Source organism: Lissotriton vulgaris, chromosome 10 (genome assembly GCF_964263255.1).
Source record: "Lissotriton vulgaris chromosome 10, aLisVul1.2, whole genome shotgun sequence".
In the NCBI taxonomy this organism is placed as follows: Eukaryota; Metazoa; Chordata; class Amphibia; order Caudata; family Salamandridae; genus Lissotriton; species Lissotriton vulgaris.
The window spans coordinates 424,918,565-424,935,055 of NC_141698.1; the positions used below are offsets into that span (position 1 = coordinate 424,918,565).

Below are 16,491 nucleotides of genomic sequence, written 5' to 3' on the forward strand. Positions count from 1 at the left end.
GCATAAGCCGATGACATCGCTATTTATTCTACTGATGTCGCAGAGGCATTGCAGGGGATAAGGGCTAAGGCTAGTAGATTCGGAGTTGTTTCTTGATACAAATTAAATATAAACAAAACACAAATAGTTGTTAACCACAAACCGCCGGTAGCGGTTTCTGGGATTTGTAAGGTCGCCACCTATTTGGGTGTCAAAATCTCATCCAAAATCAGTGAGGTCATCACAATTAATTACGATGCTTTATTAAAAGTAACTGCTCAGTCTTTAAAAAAAATGGCATAAACTTCCTCTAAATATCATCAGCAGAATTAATTTGATTAAAATGAAAGTGCTCGCCAAATTTCTTTATTTATTCCAGTCTATCCCACTAGCACTCAGTAATTCTTTTTTCAAGAAACTTGATGGGATATTTAGCAGCTTTATCTGGGGATACCGTAAAGCCCGTAGGTCCATGGTGTTACTCAAAGGTTCTCTAGATAGTGGGAGGCTAAATTTCGCTGATTTCAAATTATATTACTGGGCCACCTTTTTTGGTCGTCTACGCTTTCTGCTTAACTCGGACACCCAACTTAATTTTCATATCATTATGTTAAATTCGGACTCCAAAATGTTTCTGCTAAGACTTAATGACCCCAATTATTTCAAAAGGGTGAAATTCAAGACTGCTAGAGATACCGCTAAGATCTGGTTTAATATTTTGGCATTCTGTAAAACCTCTTTATTTCATCCCAAATTGCGGTTATGGGGAAATCCGGGTCTTCCTGGGATTTTTAATGTTGGTATGGCAAATAAATGGTCTGCTCACAGCATTAAAACATTAGGTGACCTATATGGTATTCACGGTTTTTTAGACTTTGAGGCACTTAAAAATTTATATAAATTGACCGAATCAATGAGATTTAAATATATTCAAATTCGTGATTTTCTTATGCGCAAGATGAAAATATGTGAAATCCTAGATTCCGATATTTGGAATTGTTTTTACTCAGTCATGAAAGTATTCCATGCTGCCAGTCAGCGCTACCAGCGGATCACCATTTTTGGGCTGATTCAAGGAATCTAACACTCAGCCTTGAGACCCAGAGCACACAGGTGCTTCTGACTGCGGGCTTATTGGAGCCCCCGTGGGTATCCAGAATATTTCCAACTCAGGCAACCCCCAGCCACCCTGTTCCTCAGGCTCGTCACCAAGGATCCCCTACTTTAGCAACTGCATTACCTTTCATAATCTCTCTATCAGGCTCATTGTATCTCCCCGAGTCTGGTAGATGATCCCGCCATTTTTATTGGGACTGAAACACTGTTGACTTTAAAAACAAGGACCCTAAATGATTGATGAGAATTTGATGTAAAGTGCCGTGCTGTTCTTGTGTTTGTTGATACACTTGTTGATCACTATTTATCACTTGAGTTCATCACCCGTAAGAGAACACCAAGCACAATTATTTGGCACTAATATTCACTGCATCGCTATGTGTCTTGAATTTGATTTTCATAAACTCCTTTTTAGAACTTTTCTTCGCCATTTTGTTCAGTATGTCTGAAGTATTGTTTCTAGGGACCAGTGTGTCTTTTGTTATAAACAATCCGGAGTAGCACCCGTATTCCATTGCTTTTGAATTCATGAAGCTCACCCCAGTGTTGAGTTTGATGCTGGAGCAGTCCTCCGTGATAAGGGCACCACTGTCATCTGTCATATCGGTCATGGTACTCATGCTGCTGGAGTCGTCGGCCCCCCAATCATTGCATCGCCGCTCATGCTGGTATTGCAGGGCTGGAAGCTGGATCGCTTGGATGTCCATGCTAGAATCAACCAGCTTTCCTACTCTGTAAGAAAACAGTTTTTTTAATCCTTGGCATTCTCAGCACAACAAGCTACAGATTAATTCTGTTTGAATCCAACCTATCCTACAACATTTTATCCCAGGTAATATAGGTCAGTGCTTAATTGGTGGAGGTGGCTGCAGGTAGGGAGCATTGGCACTCATTTTTTGACCAGGATTTATTTTTACCATTAGACTTTGAGAAAAAGTGAAAAAATGTATGAAAACATAAAGGAAGAAGTTGGTTGAAACGTGCTGTAGACCTTTAAGGAACCTATTTACATTTGGGGATTTTTAGAGGAAGATTGATCTGTCAGCCACATGAAAGCGAAGATGGTAGATAAGTAACCTTTTAAAGGTGCCCAAAGCAAAGCCCTGCTGGGCAAGGGTAAGGATAAACAACAAGACTTGAAAGAGGTGACAGATAAAGGGTCAACTTATTTGGCTGTGTGTGGTATCATGCATTCTTCTCTACTCTGTCCTTTCATTTTTGTCCTGTACTTTACTGCTCAGCCAGTCTATGTGATGACATGGAATGCTCCCTCTGTGTATGTTTAAGTGTATCTGTCAGTTTATGCATGAGGCTGAGCAGCAGGGTTGCTGCTCCCGATGGGGCTTACTATGCTGTACTTGATTACCTGGATTAATATGCTGTTTATCCTACTTCAACTTATGTAACCTCTTCCTAAGACTAAACCTAGAACTTGGATACAGCTACGAAAGTCACCTAATTTTTATGGAATTCCACACTGTGCACCATACCACAAAGCTGCGCCAAGCCTGGAATATATCGTCTTGGTGGAGGGGCAAAGTACTGGCAAGATAGTAAGACAGACTTCAGGCGGAAGGTTGAAAGCTGTCAACTGTCGCCGCTCAATCTTTATGCATGAAGGCAGGGTGTTGGTAGGTTCAAGTGCAGAAGCCTCCTCTGCTGCTGCGACAGAAGATCCTCTTGAAGGGGCAGTCTGATTGGGGGACCGATGACCATGCTCAACAGCTTGAGATACCAGACTCTCCAAGCCCAGTCCGGAGCCACAAGGATGGCTTGGCTCGGTCGTTCTTGATATTCTTAAGATGTTTATGCAGGAGTGGTGTGGGTGGAAAGGCCTACAGGACGTCTGTGCTCCGCTCCAGACAAAAATAGTCTTGTTGCGAAAGCCGTCTTGGAAACTCCAGAGCACAGAAGTGCTGACATGAAGCATTTGCAGCGGTGGCAAACAGATTTAACCAGAATTCTCCCTACTGCTGAAAGAGACCTTGCATCACCTCCGAATGGAGGTGCCAATCGTCATCTGCTAGGCATCTTTGGCTGAGTTTGTATGCTCTGGCATTGAAAAATACTGTCAGGTGTTGAACCACAAAGGAAATGCCCAATGTACCAGCCAAGTCCAGAGACGCAGGACTTCTTGACAGAGGGCCCTCAACCCCATCCTGCCGTTTGTCGCAGTACAACATGGCGGTGGTGTTGTACAGAACACCTGTACCAGCCTTCCCTTGATGGAGAGTAGAAAGGCTTTCAATGTCAGTCAGATTGCTTGGAGCTTCAACAGGTTGATGTGGAGTCCGGATTCCGCTGATATCCACCTCTCCCAGATTGCCACCCCAGCTCAGCAGTGATGCATCGGTCACTAACGTTAGATCTGGTGGTGGAAGGGAGAGGCTTCTGCCGTTGGCCAAACAAGGTTCATTAACCACCACTGCAGATCTTTTGCAGTGTCCTTTGAGATCTGGATCAAGTCAAGAGAAATTCTCTTGATGCTGCGGCCACTGGAATGTCAAGCCCCACTGCAAAGTACGCATAGGCCAGCAGGCATGTGTCAAAAGCAGGATGAGGGAGGCCATGAGGCCCAGTAGCCTCACCGAAATCAAAGATAGAGCCTGAAACATCAGTATCATAGCCTGAATATCCTGGACACTCCTCTCGGGAGGATAAACCTGAAACTGCACTGAGTACAGAACATCCCAGATAAAAGGGAGCATTTGAGAAGGGGTCGGGTGTGACTTCGGCACCCCAGAGAGTGCCAGAGGTCTGCTGTAGTCTAAAGGTGGGAGAGGACTGCCTTGGGTAAGCTTGCCTTCAACAGCCAGTCATCGGGATAGGGGGAGAGTGGCACCTCTGATCTCCGCAGATGAGCTTCAACCACCACCATCATCATCTTGGTGAACACCCAAGAGAAGCTGGCAAGGCCCAATGGGAGCACAGTGACCTGAACGTGGTAGGCAAGACGGGGATGTGCAAATATGCATCCTGCAAGTTCAACACTACCATCCAGTCTCCCAAGTCCAGCAGACAGGACTTGAGAGAGAGCACGCATTTTGAATTTCTCCTTCTGCAGGAAGAAATTGAGAAGGCGCAGGTCTACGATAGGAAGAGGTTCTCTGTCCTTCTTGGGCACAAGAAAGTAGCCAGAATAGCAACCGAGTCATACTACTGAAGCCAGCACCCTCTCTTTGGCTCCCTTGGTCAAGAGAGTTGCCATTTCCTGGTGGATGAAGGAGATGTAGTCCACCGTCTCCCTGTTACAAGTAAGTGACATTGGTGCAGGGGTAGTAACAAAGAGGAGGGAGTAGCCTCTTTGGACAATCTGGGGAACCCAGCGGTCGGATGCTATCGACCGACATTGGCACAGGTGATGTCATATCCTGCCTCCCACTGGGTGTCCATGACGTTTGGAGGGCAAACTAAAGGGGCTTGGAAGCTGCAGCTGCCAGGGTAGTGATGGACTTGCCCGACCTCTGGCTAACCAACCCATAGCCTGTGGGTGCCACATCCTCAGCCACGCATGGGATGGGAAGCTTGCAGCCCGTGGTGGATGGGTGGGTGGGTAGAGACGCGGCCGGAAGCCCTTCCTGTGGCCGGAACAGTGGCATGAGGTTGGCGAAGGGCCATGGAATGGCATAAGGACCTGTCCATAGCTCTGCTGTCCTTGAAGTGCTCTAGCACGGAGTCAGCCTTGTCTCCGAATAGACGGGAGCAATTAAAAGGCATGTTCATGAGTGAGGTTTGGATATCCCCTGAAAATCCAGTTGTTCTCAACCAGGAGTGGCACCTAAGGGCCACCAATAATGAAACTGTTGTGCCCAGTGAGATGGCCGGATGCAACCCACAATGAATTGAGAACTTAGCAGTGTCCCTCCCTTCAGCAATTGCTTGGGAGAGTAAGGCCCAGGCCTCCTCTGAGACTACAGGCTGCACCTGCGCAACAAAGTCACTGAGTAAGTGTGCAGCAAAGTCACAGAGTAAGTGGGAGTATTGGCCCAAAGGCACATGGTGTTTACCGACAGCAGTGCCAGCTGGTGGATGAAAATATCTTCTTACCTAAGGTATACCGCCTCTTGAATTCCCTGTCTGGGGGAGTAGTGCTACACTTGCTTTATAAGAGGGAAGTTTTCCCTGCTACTGCAAAGACTCACCCAGTCTGTATGAGGGAAGCTTGCACTGCTGGTACCTGGGGTGGGGTGGGGTGGGGTGAAGTGGGGTGTGCGTGCGTGCGTGCGTGTGTGTGTGTGTGTCTTGCACCAGTGATCATCACTTGTGTGTAACATAAGATTTTACTGTTCCCAATGTGCTACCTGTTCAGCGTTAAGTCCATCTGAAGTTTGAGAACGATTTTCACTATGCAAAAGCAAAAATGAATGTCCTTATCAGTGCTTGGTTAACATTTACTTTGTATGCTCAATTAAAGTGAATTTGTTGCTTTACAGTTCTTGTCTAAACTATGTCAAAACAACCCAATCCTTTTTAAGATATAGTAATACAGACAAAGAACACTATTCCAGATGTTTACTGCCATTGACTTGATGGAGCTGAATCTCGTGAAGCTCAACCAAATAAATGTCAAATAAAGGTAGCCATGTGCAGGAGCTATTATCCTTAACTTGGCCTTTGCTCCGCTGGCACTGCTCTGGCTACCACTAGGCGTCAAGGGTCATGATGGCTGGAGCAGTACCAGAAACTACACAGGGCTCCAGGAAACCAGTTTACACACTGTGGATTGCAAGGCTTGGCAATCCTCCAACCCCTTAACATTAAACAAATGGCTGTTAAGTGGCTATGCATGGGACAAAGGGGGAACCAATTTAAAGGCATAGCCACTGACTGAAGTCATCTGGCTACTCTGAAGATACAGTAATGTTTGTTTGGTGTGGGGACTTCTGTGTTCAGATGAGATGGGAGATGAATTCAAGAGGCTTTCCGAAGCTGGATCTCCTTTTCCCTTGTATCCTTCACGCCAGGATGGCCTGTGACCTGAAACTGAAACAAAATGATTCACAGCACTCCTGGGGCATTACAGCTGTTTCCAGGTTGTTTCAAAGACCATTACATGGCACAAAAGAGGAGTAATTTCTAAAATGTACCTTATTGTGTGCACCTGACTGCCTTGCTCTACTTTGAATAAAATGCCTTTCAAAGTGTTGAAGATTAGCCATTGAAATGACATGAATAGGTGTAGTGAAAATATGCCACTGTCACATAAAAGTACACTGAAAGCTTGACAAATAGGGGAACTTCTCCAAGTAGTTAACTGAAAAGGCATCTTCTATGGAAGCATTGTCAATCTTCTCATACAAGAAGGTACACTAAGACACTGTTGAGCAGGGAGTCTGACTACAGTGATACCTAATTGTTCAAAATGTAACAGGAGACCTAGATTACAGCTCCCGTTCATGTGAGGTGTGATTTACTCAGCTCGCATGTGTGCCTTCAACATTCTGCTGCCAACTAAAATGGATGCGCACAAGAGACATTGTGATACTTAATGTCCACACAATATAAACAACAGTAATAGAGCAGAGTTCATGAAGGGAGTGTAATCTTTTTTTGGTAAACAGAATAGTTGGTCGAGAATCTGGGTAGGCGGCTATCCTAAAAGCTTGCATTCAGGCCAAGGCTTTCTCATATATTTATATTGTAATGGAATGTTTCAATCTGTAGAGGTCTAAAAGTTGCCCCAATTCCTGCGTGCTCCTCTATGAAAAAACAGTCAAATGATCACCCTAGTCATGCACTTCTTCTAGCACTGGTTACACAACGCTTGATTCAAACTCTTTTGAGCAGGTGGTAAAATGCATTGTGTTCCTTTATGGGATCTTTATAGAGATGCAGGGCGATTCACATGAAGAATTGGGGATACCCTGCTTTTCACTGTGCTCATAATCAGAATGTTTGGATAAACGAAAATGATTCAAAAGGCATCCTTGGTGCAGAGTTAAAAATCTGAACGAGAAATGCAAGTAAAAAATAAGCAGGAACATCACATAAAAATGAACTTAAAAGGTCAGGGATCAAATGCAAGACATCCCTAGATCCACTGCAGTATACTCATTTTTATTGTTTTTACTGCCCTTTTGATCCCAGTGAGAACACTTCTCTTCCCCCATGAGACATGTGTTATGCTATTAAGCAGTGTAATTAAATGTATGCCACTGATTTTATGGTGGCATTATTTATTTCCTGTGAAGTAAATATTTACTGCAAGTTGCAGCATGGCCACCCCCTACACATTGAGAATCACCCTCCTTGCCCATAACCAAAGATCACTTTGGGTTTCTATCACATATCCTTATGAACTATCTAAACAAACTTTTTTTTTGAAACGGACCAGCAGTGAATAAAGACAGTTCCTTCAGCAGGGTTCTCACTGACTTTCCACGATGGAATTCTGTGAAATCTCTAGTTTCTCGCCCCACGGCATGGAACCGTTCAGGGTAATAAATTTCCCCATAAGTAAGTTGGACAGAAGTGGATTAACACGATAGCCTCCACTGCTGTCCCGAAAGAGTGCACCAGAGACAATTGTTCATAAGATTCCTTAAGGAAGGTTCACATCCTTTTCAGTAAAATATGCATATTACAAGCTTCAGCCGATTGAACAGATTGCTATGTGACTCCAGACAATCTCTATCAGAGAATCTTCAAACATTAGTTTGGAACAGCAGCAGTGGTTAGTTAGTAGTTTGATATGAGCAGCAAAAGTGGAGTTGGGCTTAAAATCTTTCTTTTCCTTGAGGCTTTAGCTTGGAACAGTACAAACAATGGATTTTAGGTAAGCTGGCCTACAGTTTTGCTAAGAGGCAGGACTAAAGAGTCCCTTCCCCTCGTAAACCGCTACATAGGATTGACAACAAAAAGTTTTCTCTCAATGTAGAAGAACAGAAAACACAAGAACCTCAGAGGGATCCTTTGTTTCCTTCGAAGGGTTTGTCTGATACAGCAGTCAACAGTAAGGGACCACAAGACAGCCAATTTTGGCCTTTCTCTCTAATACACCTTGGGACAGAGAGTTCCTTGCTATCCTTGTGGCAAACTGGCATGGGATGTACAAATGTGATATGAAATGGTACCAGCTTCTGCTGCATTTAAGCCAACTGGCACTTGCATGTTAGAATGGGCCTTTTTGCTTTTTAATGTTTTACCAAGAGGATAAATTACACATTTGTGAATGACTGATCCACCTAAGCACAGCCTGATTTCAGGACAATGCATTTTCTCATCTTGGATTCAGTGGCAGCTGGGTCGTATAAAAGGTGGTGATGCGGGGGGCATTAAATAAATAAATACATTCACTTACCTTACCTTCACAGCGCAACGTCCTCATCCCTCAGGTGTTTTCCAGTAAACTCCTGATGCAGGAAACAGCACTACCTATTCCTGGCGCTGCTTTCACAGCATAAAAGCAGCGCCAGGATTGGATAGAGTCGGCTCTCCGAGCACTCCTAGGAGCACTGGAGGCCTGCGTTTTCTCTAACCCAGCTGTCTAAAATAGCTAGGTTGGATAACTTTAAAATGCGCATGTCGGCTGATCACCCAAGACAGCTTACCAAAGAGACATGCACATTTCAAAGTGCACAACTCGCTGCTGCTGCCACTCTGGCCCCACCTCATACTAAGACTTAGGTCAGTACGGGTTGCAGAAGAAGAAACTTTATTCTCGTTTTATTTTTCAGCTCTGTGGCTTTTGGGAGACGCTCCTCTGCTCAAATGGAGGGGTGCCTCTGCTTGGCTTCAATCTAGGCAAGGGAACATGTATAATAAGCACAAGTGGATATTCCATAAGAATATCAATAAATAAACAGAGAACCTTGAGAAAGCTGTAGCTTCTCTTCTAATGTCTACAGTTCCTCTATGATCGGTTTGGATACTCCATAATTTTCTATTTAATTTGCACTTGTTCTAGGTAGTGATCCAAACGTCTTCTATGAATAAACTTAACACGTCACCACACTGCCAATGGAAGATGAGGTATTTCTAGTGGCATAACATGAGAATTTCATAAACCTGTACAGAGGCACCTCTAAAGCTCATCTTAGGTCTGAATTCAGTGTACCTGACTCAGGACCACACATAGTATTAAAATGAGTGAAAGAGAAGGTAGATCAAAGGAAGCAATCTGAAAAATACCACCAAAACAACATATATTATGCATACTTAGTTTTAACAACTTGGCCAAAATAGGTCCGAAGAAGGTGGACAGGCACTAATAAGAGATAAAGGCAAAAGCATGACAACATTACTTGATAATAAAAAAACTCCCAAACAGGCCCTTACAAAGTGCTACTCTTGAAAGAGTAGGGTACTGAAAGAAGGCTGAATGCAAGAGAAACTTCAAGATCTTTTGAACTCAGACCTGAGAAACACTTCTTCCATTGTGGTGACAGATGCTCCATAACTGTCAATTCCTAGTTTGTCTCGCCTCCGCTCCAGTTCTGTAAACAAAGCTTCAAACCTATGGAGATGGGAATAGTGGTATAATGAAATAAAATTGAAGAAACAGAATTACATACATAATATAATATTTCTGCTATTACCACCTCTGATACAGAAGAAATTTGATTTTGTGCAGCTCTGTGCCACTTTCTGATGGCTGCCACTGCTTCACATCCAAATGTAGTACTAGGTATAGACTATCAGTTAAATTCTAGATTCAAGCAACACCCACATACATTGCAGGGCCACACTCCTTTCAACAATCTTATTTTAACTACATATCAGAACGAGCCACATCCCTCAACCACACTCCAAATCACTTCCCACTCCATCGCTGCACACACACACTCTTCCAACACTAGCTCTCAGTAAAACCATATTATACCAAAACATAACACAACGTGCATTTGTAAAGCACACATTCACTCAAGGGTATCTTGGCGATGCGATAAATAACAGACATTTATTGTTAACCAACTCAATAGTACTTATTTTATCGAGTTCAGAAGGATGAAAGGTTGAGTGGACCCATCGGGATTTGAACCTGTGACCATGAGGTCGAACACAGGCCTCTAAAGTGGATGCATTAGTTAACTAAGCCACCAGACCCAGCGACAAACAAGCATGTCACTGCTCTGAAACCATTTTAAATCTAAGTATCAACTAAGAAAGATGTGTAATTGTTTAAAACTTAAACAGCTGATACGACTCACCACATCACTTGCCTTTCTCAATCTACAACACAGCAAACAAAAACGGAGCATCACAATGTTTTTCCTATCCACCAGTCCGGTGGGAGTAATTGCAACTCTCACCCCAACTTCACCTCAGCAGAGAGGTATCGTATAACAATACTATACCACTTGAATTTTATATCACAATGGAGACATCTTCCTAGTTCAGCCACAGAAACATTTGCTGTTGGCAGCTGTACCCTTGCTGAAAGCCTGGTGTGAATTACTGCCCCCCCACCCAGTGTAACATTTGAGGTGGACTAAATTAAGCACTAAGAGTAACGACAGGAATAATACATCTATTTAAAGAAGAGCATATGAGCAAGAGAGTCAAGAGTGAGTGACTAGGGTGAATGTGTGAGTGAGAAAAACAGCAAGTGAAATTGACAGCACTGGTAAGTGACTGCAGCAGAGGAGCAGTGAAAGAGAACTGGGAGAGTGGGGGAAGAGAGAGTGAGGAAAAGAGTGAGCGTAGGGATAGAGATCATTGCATGACCTTTTCTCCCCCCGACCTGGACATCCTGTGTATCCACTGGAAATCCTTCCTGTTTTTCGTCTGACAGTTGATATCTTGGTTGACAGGGACCTCAAAGAACAAACTCAGCCATAGCTGAAGATAGGTACTGGCCTCTAACACCAGACCATTGGGAGACCAGCGGGTGGAGGAAGTAATTACAGTTGGCAGAGGCCTTTTCACTGGTAACACTGAAGTAGTGCAGGTCCATTAGTTTCTCACTGTAAGCTCTGTGCAACTCTCCATTACTGGCGTCATCGCAATCCTATCACGGTGTATGCCATATTTGTGCCCTTTATGTGAATGACGTAACAGTCTGCAAAAGATTGTGGTTTCCTCCAGGATATATTTGTCCTCCTCATTACCTAATAATGTGCAAGTGCTCTGTTTCTACCAGGAAGGAGTTGTCTAATGAATCAACTGAACTGTACCGAGGCTACACTTCATCCATTTCCTCTATTATGGTAGGCATCAACAAGAAAGCAGAGGAGATTAGCTGAAGACATCACTGTGCAATTCACATTTGCCAGAGATCGGCAGGAACTAGGTCTCCTCTGCCAAACAGAAAAAGGATGAAAAAAAGTCTATTTAAAATCTGTGCCACACTGACTGCTGAGGGAAACTAACACTGATCGTTCACAAGTTTCAAATGGAAAAATACCAGTTGTTCAGTGACAAATACTACCCACTGCACACTGCCCAATAATCATTAAGCTGGAACTCAAAAATCAGTCTTCAAAAGACAATGAATGAGCGGGCCAGATCGTGAGAGCCAAAATGCAGAACTGAATAAAATGGAATGGTGCCTAATGGACTGGAAAACATTCAGAGATAACATTAAAAAGAATTGCATATGTTTCACTATCAGGAATCAACAGTGTGTGTGTACATGTGAATGCATGCATGAGTGGGCATGCATGCACATGGTCTCAGAAAGTGAAGCTGCTGTTATGTTTCTGACATCTGTAGAGCACACAAGTTCCCATGCGCAATGCATCACAATACTTTCAGCACTGTTAGACCTGGCACCTTGGCGTGAGTTTCCCTCCCACTTTTTGCTGGTGTGCCTCCGATGTTTTGCTGGTTTTCCGATACTCAGGGCACTGCGCCACGGCCAACCCGTGCCGCAGTGCAAGTGCTCCCTACTGTAAATTGTACATGTGATTGATGTCCATGATTGGTTCATTGGATTTACTGTTAGTCCCTAGTAAAGTGCACCAGGAGTGCCAGGGCTTGTAGATGCCGATACTGCTAGTGGGCCTGCAGCGCTGGTTGCGCCACCCACAGAAGCAGCCTTAAGATGTGTCTGGGGTCTGCCACCGCAGAACCCGCGTGCAGTCTCGTACTGTCATGCTGGCTGGGCAAGTGCACCCACTTGCCAGCCCCGAAACCTTCCCTTGACTTCATATTAGTCACCCCTGTGGTAGGCCTGAGGGCAGGGTGCATTGTAAGTGTAAGGTAGGACAAGCCCTGATGCGTGTGGCCTGTCCTAGTAGTGAATTACAACTAAATTCGTATTTCACTATTGTAAGGCTACCTGCTTCCTTTAGGCCAGAACGGGCTGCTGGAATTATTACACACTATAATCCCAGCAGGCTCAGGGAGCATGGTAGAGAGTCATGTTTAGTATGCCTGAACTCAGGACAATAAAATATTTCTTTTAGTAAAGTTTATTTTAATGTCCTGTGTTTGCAAATGCTACTTTTAGAAAGTTAGCATTTGCTTGCCTAACCATTTCAGCCCGCCTCTGCTGGTATGTGTATCTGACTGTCTGGGATGTGTGAGTGACAGGGCTGGGGAATGACAGGTGGTGAATGCGCAGATTACACCTTAGTGGGAGGTAGGAGTGGCTCTTGACTCTGAATCTTGCTGTGCTCTACCACCACAATGCTGGCTCCACCCTCCTGGGGAGCGACTGATGACTCAGCCGACACCTGGCCCAGGAAGGGCGAAGCCCCATCAACAAGGTACTTCTGGCTGCCCCTGTCCACACCATGCTGGCTCCACCTCCTGTGGGGCGTCTGATGCGCCTGCCCCTCACACTGAAAGCAGAAGCCGGATTACGCCCACCAGAGTACTCAAGGACTGAAAGTGGCTATGCAAAGGCCCCCCTGGCCTGCGAGAACAAAAGAAATGCAGTATAAAAGTAGGAGCCCTGCTCCTTGTAAATTAGATCCTGTTTGTGCTACAGAAGGAACTCTGCCCGACGAGAAGGACCTGGAAGGACAAGGAAGAGTGCTGTCTCTTGCCTGTGTCTGGTGCCTTGCTGCAGAAGGAGAGGAGAAGGAAAGACTACAAGAAGACTTTTGCTTTGTGAAACTTTGTGGCAAACTCTGCTAAAAGATCTCCAAGGGCTTGCTGCTGAACTTGCCCCCTGACCAGCGCCCCAGGACCAGTGGGCGCTACACCCTGAAGAAAGCGACTGTGTGTGCTGCTTATCGCTGCAGTACTGACAGAGGGGTCGAGGAGTGCTGGGCAAGCCTGCCACGCTCCCCGTATCCAAGGCATCGCCATCCCCCCAAGCACTGTGACCGGGGCCCAAAGCAACAGCGAGAGCAACGTGAGGTCCAGCCGCCGCTGGCCCAAACACCGTGACCGCATCTGCATCGGGAGCCCGAGAGCAACGTGAAGGAGGACCCGTCAGGTCCAAGCTCCCGAATTGACTGCGCTTCGAGCCGTCAATCCACCTGCGTAGACGGACAGCCGCCCTGTGATAACTCCCCTCTGGTCGGTATCCTGCCCGACAGCTCAGCTGTGAGCGCACAGCTGCAACCGGCACTTTGGCTGGGTACGTCCTGCACTTGGGGACCGTACTGCCACTGGCCGCCACCACACAGCCGCCGCCTCCAGGGTCGGAGCGAACGACGAGGAAAGGACCCTGCCGCCACAGAGCACCGCCGCCCCGGATGACCCGTGTCCTGCCCGGCTGAGAGCCGCAGTGAACAGCGACCCCAGGAAAGCAACGCGACGTGGGACAGCTCCCCTGGAAGCCGCCCGCTCCACAAGAATTTGAAAGGTCCTGTGTTGTATCCTCACGGTGCGAGCGTCCTGCAACTCGAGCTCGCACCGCGCTATCTGCTCCCAACGCGAGCCGCCTCTGAAACCGAGGCTCGCACAGCTCCGGGTCCTAGAGGCCCGATCTCCCCTCCGAAGCGAGCAGAGACAGCGGAAAGCGCATTGAGGCGCTACAAGACACTGAACCTTACTGAACCCGGGCAGAAGGCCCAAAAGATTGCTTATTGCTAAGAAAGAACTGTGGCAACCTGAACTCAAGTAAACTGGAACCGCTATTGAAAGTTTGACAACTGTATTTACAAGCCTGCTTGAAATCTATATAAAGATATATATTTTTACAAATACAGTTTGGTGTCATTGTGTGGTGGGTTGGTTGTGACGGTGTAATATTGCAAATGTTTAACCCCATGTGCCCCAAAGATTAGCCTAAGACTGCTTAAGCCACACTACCTAGAGGGTAAGCAGAGGTTGTCTGGAAGGTAACCCTCAGCCCTGACGAGGAAGAGAGAGTCCCTGCTTGTCGTTAGTGTTGCACTGCGCCAACTAGAGACTCCCCCTTCCTACAAGCACTATGACTTCAAATAGTTCAGAAAATCCCATAGCGGACTGCAGATGTGACATTTCAGCAGCAACGGCAGGGGTCACGTTCCTTTATAGAAAAGTCTTTAAGCTACATCAAGAAAATTTGATCCAGCTACGAACATGGACAACACTCCGGCCAAAATATTTCTCTTAAACCAATTACCTACAAGAAAAGGAATTCTAATGGAGAGATGGAGGAATTATGCTACATTTCAGTGTTCAAACCACTTATTTCTATTCTAAAATTGACCAGAACATCACACATCCGGAGACCTTCACTCTACCTCTTCAGTGTGAGGCAACTATTCCAATTCAATATCCGACCACGTTTATTAACTTATTCTTCGATGTGGAAATTTTAATTCTTAGAACAGAGTTGCGCAAAGGTAACTTCATGAAGTTGAAAAGTTTATTAACTTTGCAAAACTACAAGTTTGGGGGATGTTTCTTCCCCCCAAAAACAGCAAGATACCCAAATCGACTGCTGATCATGGTTTCCTAATGTGGCCAATTATCCTAAAATGGTCAAGTAGGGGACCTGAACCTTCTCCCACTTCTACGATGAGAAAAACAGTAAAGGGATGTAAAGGTCAATGTTAGGTAAACCCGTAGGGCAGACGTGTGAGATAAAAAAAAGAATATCATGCATTGCATTACCTCCCAATACAAGTACCACTGGACTGGAAAGTGCTGTGTTCCCTCTCAACAGCACTTTACTATATGTTTAACAAGGCCACAATGTGACATTTGAACCTCAGCAATTGGTTCCTACCAGTATGGTAAATAACAGCAGGAGAGAAGCCCAACTTATCTAGTCTAGTTCTACTGACCTCTTCCAACATTTGAAAATGTTTTTATAATTTTCACCCATTAATCTGATTCTAATGCAGTCTTTTTAATTTTCAAATTTAAACTTTATCCGAAACATGTAACACAATATTGAAGCATTCCATCATGTGCCAGGCAATCTGAATCCTTTAACTGTTGGTGCACAGCCCACTTTATTACTCCAGGAGCAATTCTTAGTTTCAGCTCTCTTTTTTAATATTTACACAAAGTTCCCTCTCGTTCTTTTTTCGGTTTCATACTGTTTACAAAACAAACCTAGGATGCTGAGTCTTATTCAATAGTTTTTACCTGTGAGTGCTCTCCTTGGGCAAGACGAAAGATAACTCTGCTCCGACATTGCTCTCCAGAATGGCATTGGGAACATACTGACATACCAGGCGGGAAATCTCACCGACATCACAGTGTGGTGCTTTCACCATTACCATGTGATATCCAGCACCTGAAAGAGAACATGAAGGATCACCAATGTTTCAAAAATCAGACCCACGATAAATACTTAACAATGGGCCCTAATTTGTACCTCAAGGACCTTTCAGACTGCAACGTTCTTCCTCTAACCCAACTTTCTTCAATTCTTCTCAAGTTTTTTGTTAACCTTAAACCATGGCAATCTCTACCAACCAGGCTCATTCTGTTTCTTCCCTTCCATCCTCTGCAATCTTTCCTTTCACCATCTTCCTTCTCAGAACAACCAGATCCTCTCTTTGCTAATTCCCACCCATATCATCCATTTTCCCACAACACCTCCCACTTCATTCACATGGACCTCTCCATTTTTTTTTGTATCAAACCAATACAATCTCTTTCATTTCCATTCTCCCTGACTTTTTGTTTCCTTCTCTCTGCGTTCCTTACATTTACTGGTGTCTTTTTTTCATACTTCCAATTTCACCCATTTCCTTCAGCAGCTAATGTTGTCTCCACTTCCATATTATTTTCACACCTTGAGCTCCTCTTTCCATATCATTCATCTACACAGCTGTTTCACTTCCTGTTTATTTTCTTCAATAACTCAATTTCCTTCACATCACTCAGCAATTTCACATTGGTCAGTTACCCGTCGCTTATTTGCTTGAGATTCCACCAGCAGAATCCAAACACAACAAGAAAAAGAGATCCCACAGGAGCCGCATATTACTTGTGGCTAAATATAAGTTAAGAATTAAAGAAGTATCTCTGTGTCCAATATAACAACCAATTCCTTGCAATTTCCTATGAAAGATTAATGACAAGAGCAAAGTAGCTGTAATGTCACTGTGAACAGTT

The 16,491-nt window shown here is 44.8% G+C and overlaps 1 protein-coding gene across 2 annotated transcripts in view; it reads right to left on the reverse strand.

Moving 5' to 3' along the window:
* ABCA3 (ATP binding cassette subfamily A member 3) overlaps nt 1-16,491 on the reverse strand; it is a 642,985-nt gene that overhangs the window by 179,890 nt on the left and 446,604 nt on the right. For both annotated transcript variants that reach the window (XM_086941282.1, XM_086941283.1), the window contains exons 16-18: nt 15,514-15,664; nt 9,452-9,550; nt 1,635-1,827 (exon numbers count right to left, since the gene is read on the reverse strand). In XM_086941282.1, coding sequence (XP_086797408.1) covers nt 1,635-1,827; nt 9,452-9,550; nt 15,514-15,664 — 443 coding nt within the window. The remainder of the gene's footprint in view (nt 1-1,634; nt 1,828-9,451; nt 9,551-15,513; nt 15,665-16,491) is intronic.